The sequence below is a fragment of the Dryas octopetala genome, chromosome 9 (genome assembly GCF_963921425.1).
Source record: "Dryas octopetala chromosome 9, drDryOcto1.1, whole genome shotgun sequence".
Taxonomy (NCBI): Eukaryota; Viridiplantae; Streptophyta; class Magnoliopsida; order Rosales; family Rosaceae; genus Dryas; species Dryas octopetala.
Genome location: NC_141374.1, coordinates 8,537,072 through 8,539,187, shown reverse-complemented (window position 1 = coordinate 8,539,187; position 2,116 = coordinate 8,537,072). Strand labels below are relative to the sequence as shown.

Genomic DNA, 2,116 nt, shown 5'->3' with positions numbered 1-2,116 from the left:
TGGAATGGTATAAATCTAATTAACCCTTGGGACAAATGCTCGGATTTCCAAATATTTAGGGTCCCAAAATTTTATAGACTATTTATATAGTTATGTGTAATTATTGAGAATAAAATTATGTGAATGTATACAAAGGGTCGGGGCCTCAAGGGCCCATTTTTTTGGTTTGAACCTCGAAGATTCCAAGGGTGGCCTTGTATTCACCAAGAAACATATGAGAAGGGACCATTTCACTCTTAAATTAACACACTCGCAAGGGTGCGTAATCTCTAGGTCTAACTAACGGGAGCAAACTATAAGCAGTGCCATTTTTTACTTTTTAGAGGTCCAGGACGAAAATCTAAAATGGGCCTTTTTGTATATAAAGAAAAAAAATTATAAAATTATGTAGGCATGTTTTTCATTTACACAGCAACAACTCCTCACATATATAGTAGAGTAACTACTACCTTTTTCATTTGGTGTAACAGTTGACAGTGTGCAAAACATGGCAATGTGCAATAAGCTTATCCCAGACATACACATTGAAGCTGCGCAGAGTGTGACACCATTCAAGATCACAGAGCCACGGCCAGTGCGCCGAGTGTCAGTGCCTCACTCCTCCGATGTGGGATTAATTTTTCGACAGTGCCTGCACATTCTTCTCTACTACACAAAGGCAACCCAAGAGGACTCTCGTTGGTTTCATGTTGGGTGGATCAAGGAGTCTCTTGCAAGGGCTCTCTTGGACCAACCATTATTCGCAGGACGACTTCGAGAAGCATATAAGAACGACAACCATGGAGAACTGGAGATTGTGTCAAATGATAGTGGCATTAGACTTATTGAGGCCCAAATACAAGTAACCATGTCTGAGTTTCTTGGTTCCAAAGATAGGGAGGATGCAGAAGCTAAGCTTGTGTTTTGGAAAGGGGTTGATGAACAAGATCCCAAGTTCTCTCCACTGTTTTTTGTTCAGGTATGTGCAACAGCTTAATTTGTTAGAATGTGAAACTGAACTATTGACAGATTGTTTAATTGGCAATATAATATTTTCGCTTCATTGCTATTGTATTCATCAAATTTTAATCGAGGATCGAGCTGTTTCTTGCTTGTTTTTTTTCTTCTTCTTTTTCTTAGGTGACCAAGTTCCAGTGTGGAGGATGCTCAATAGGAATTAGCTGCAGCCTTCTTCTAGCAGACCTTTTGTTAAAGGAAAACTTCCTCAAGAAATGGGCTAACATCCACAACAATATGCTTTCAGAAAATAGTCTACCTTTAATCCCTATATATTACATCCCTAATAATATTTCGAAACCTTGTTGCTCCCCCACCACCATTTTCAGCTCCAATCGCAGCAAAAACTGTGGGCAAACAATGATTTTTGACATCAATATGCCCGAGAATGTGGATTCAGAGAATGATGCATTGCAGTTTTGTGTTGAAGAGGCAGAGAGCAAGTTTGGTAGCAGATTGACTCCCAAGTCTTCCTTGTTTGTGAAGACCAACACTTGCAATGCAATCAAGGTTGAGAATTTTTCGAGAAACCATGGACTTGTTAACCTGAGCTTGATGCTTGGGAGTCAAGTTAATGGAGCAATCTGGGATGGTTTTGGGGCAAATGAGGTGGAGTTTCGTGAAGGGTATAAGCCTGCTTGTGTTTCGTATTGGGTTGGGTTCATTTCTGGTGGAATATTACTTGTTATGGCAATGCCATCATCAGCAGCTTATGAAAAGGGTGCTCCTCCAGAAGTGAAAGTGATCGTCACAGTTCCTAATGAGAAGGAATTCTAGTATAGTATCATAATCAAAATTTTAGTATAGTATCATAATCATAGTTAATTTCTGGTGGGTTTGTGTTTCTATCACTTTATGTATCTCTTTTTAAATTGATTTAACAAAATTCATGTATAAGTTGTTGGAATAAGCCACTTGTTGGGTAGTTCAGTTAGAAGGGCCGTAAAATTACTTACAATGCACCTAAGTTCGATCATTCCTTTCCTAACTAAAAAAAAAAAAAAAAGTTGTTGGAATAAGATTCAATTTTTCTATTAAAGGGGACCAATTAATGCCGCCCAAATATTCGCAGGCCGCCAGCCCAACCAAAATCAAGATCAGCACCAAAAAAATAAGTAGA

At 38.8% G+C, this 2,116-nt stretch overlaps 1 protein-coding gene across 1 annotated transcript; it reads left to right on the top strand.

Moving 5' to 3' along the window:
- The first annotated feature begins 474 nt into the window (after positions 1–474).
- On the top strand, positions 475–1,871 carry LOC147273691 (akuammiline synthase 1-like). Its single transcript, XM_086228013.1, has 2 exons — positions 475–958; positions 1,120–1,871. The coding sequence occupies exons 1-2, from the start codon at positions 488–490 to the stop codon at positions 1,771–1,773; spliced, it is 1,125 nt and encodes a 374-aa protein (XP_086084139.1). The 5' UTR covers positions 475–487; the 3' UTR covers positions 1,774–1,871.
- Positions 1,872–2,116: the final 245 nt, after the last annotated feature.

Excerpts from the sequence above, each read along its gene's own strand:
- LOC147273691 (XM_086228013.1), top strand. The coding sequence starts at position 488 with ATGGCAATGTGCAATAAGCTTATCCCAGACATACACATTGAAGCTGCG. Across the intron at positions 959-1,119 it reads CTCCACTGTTTTTTGTTCAG|GTGACCAAGTTCCAGTGTGG; the intron begins GTATGTGCAACA and ends TCTTTTTCTTAG.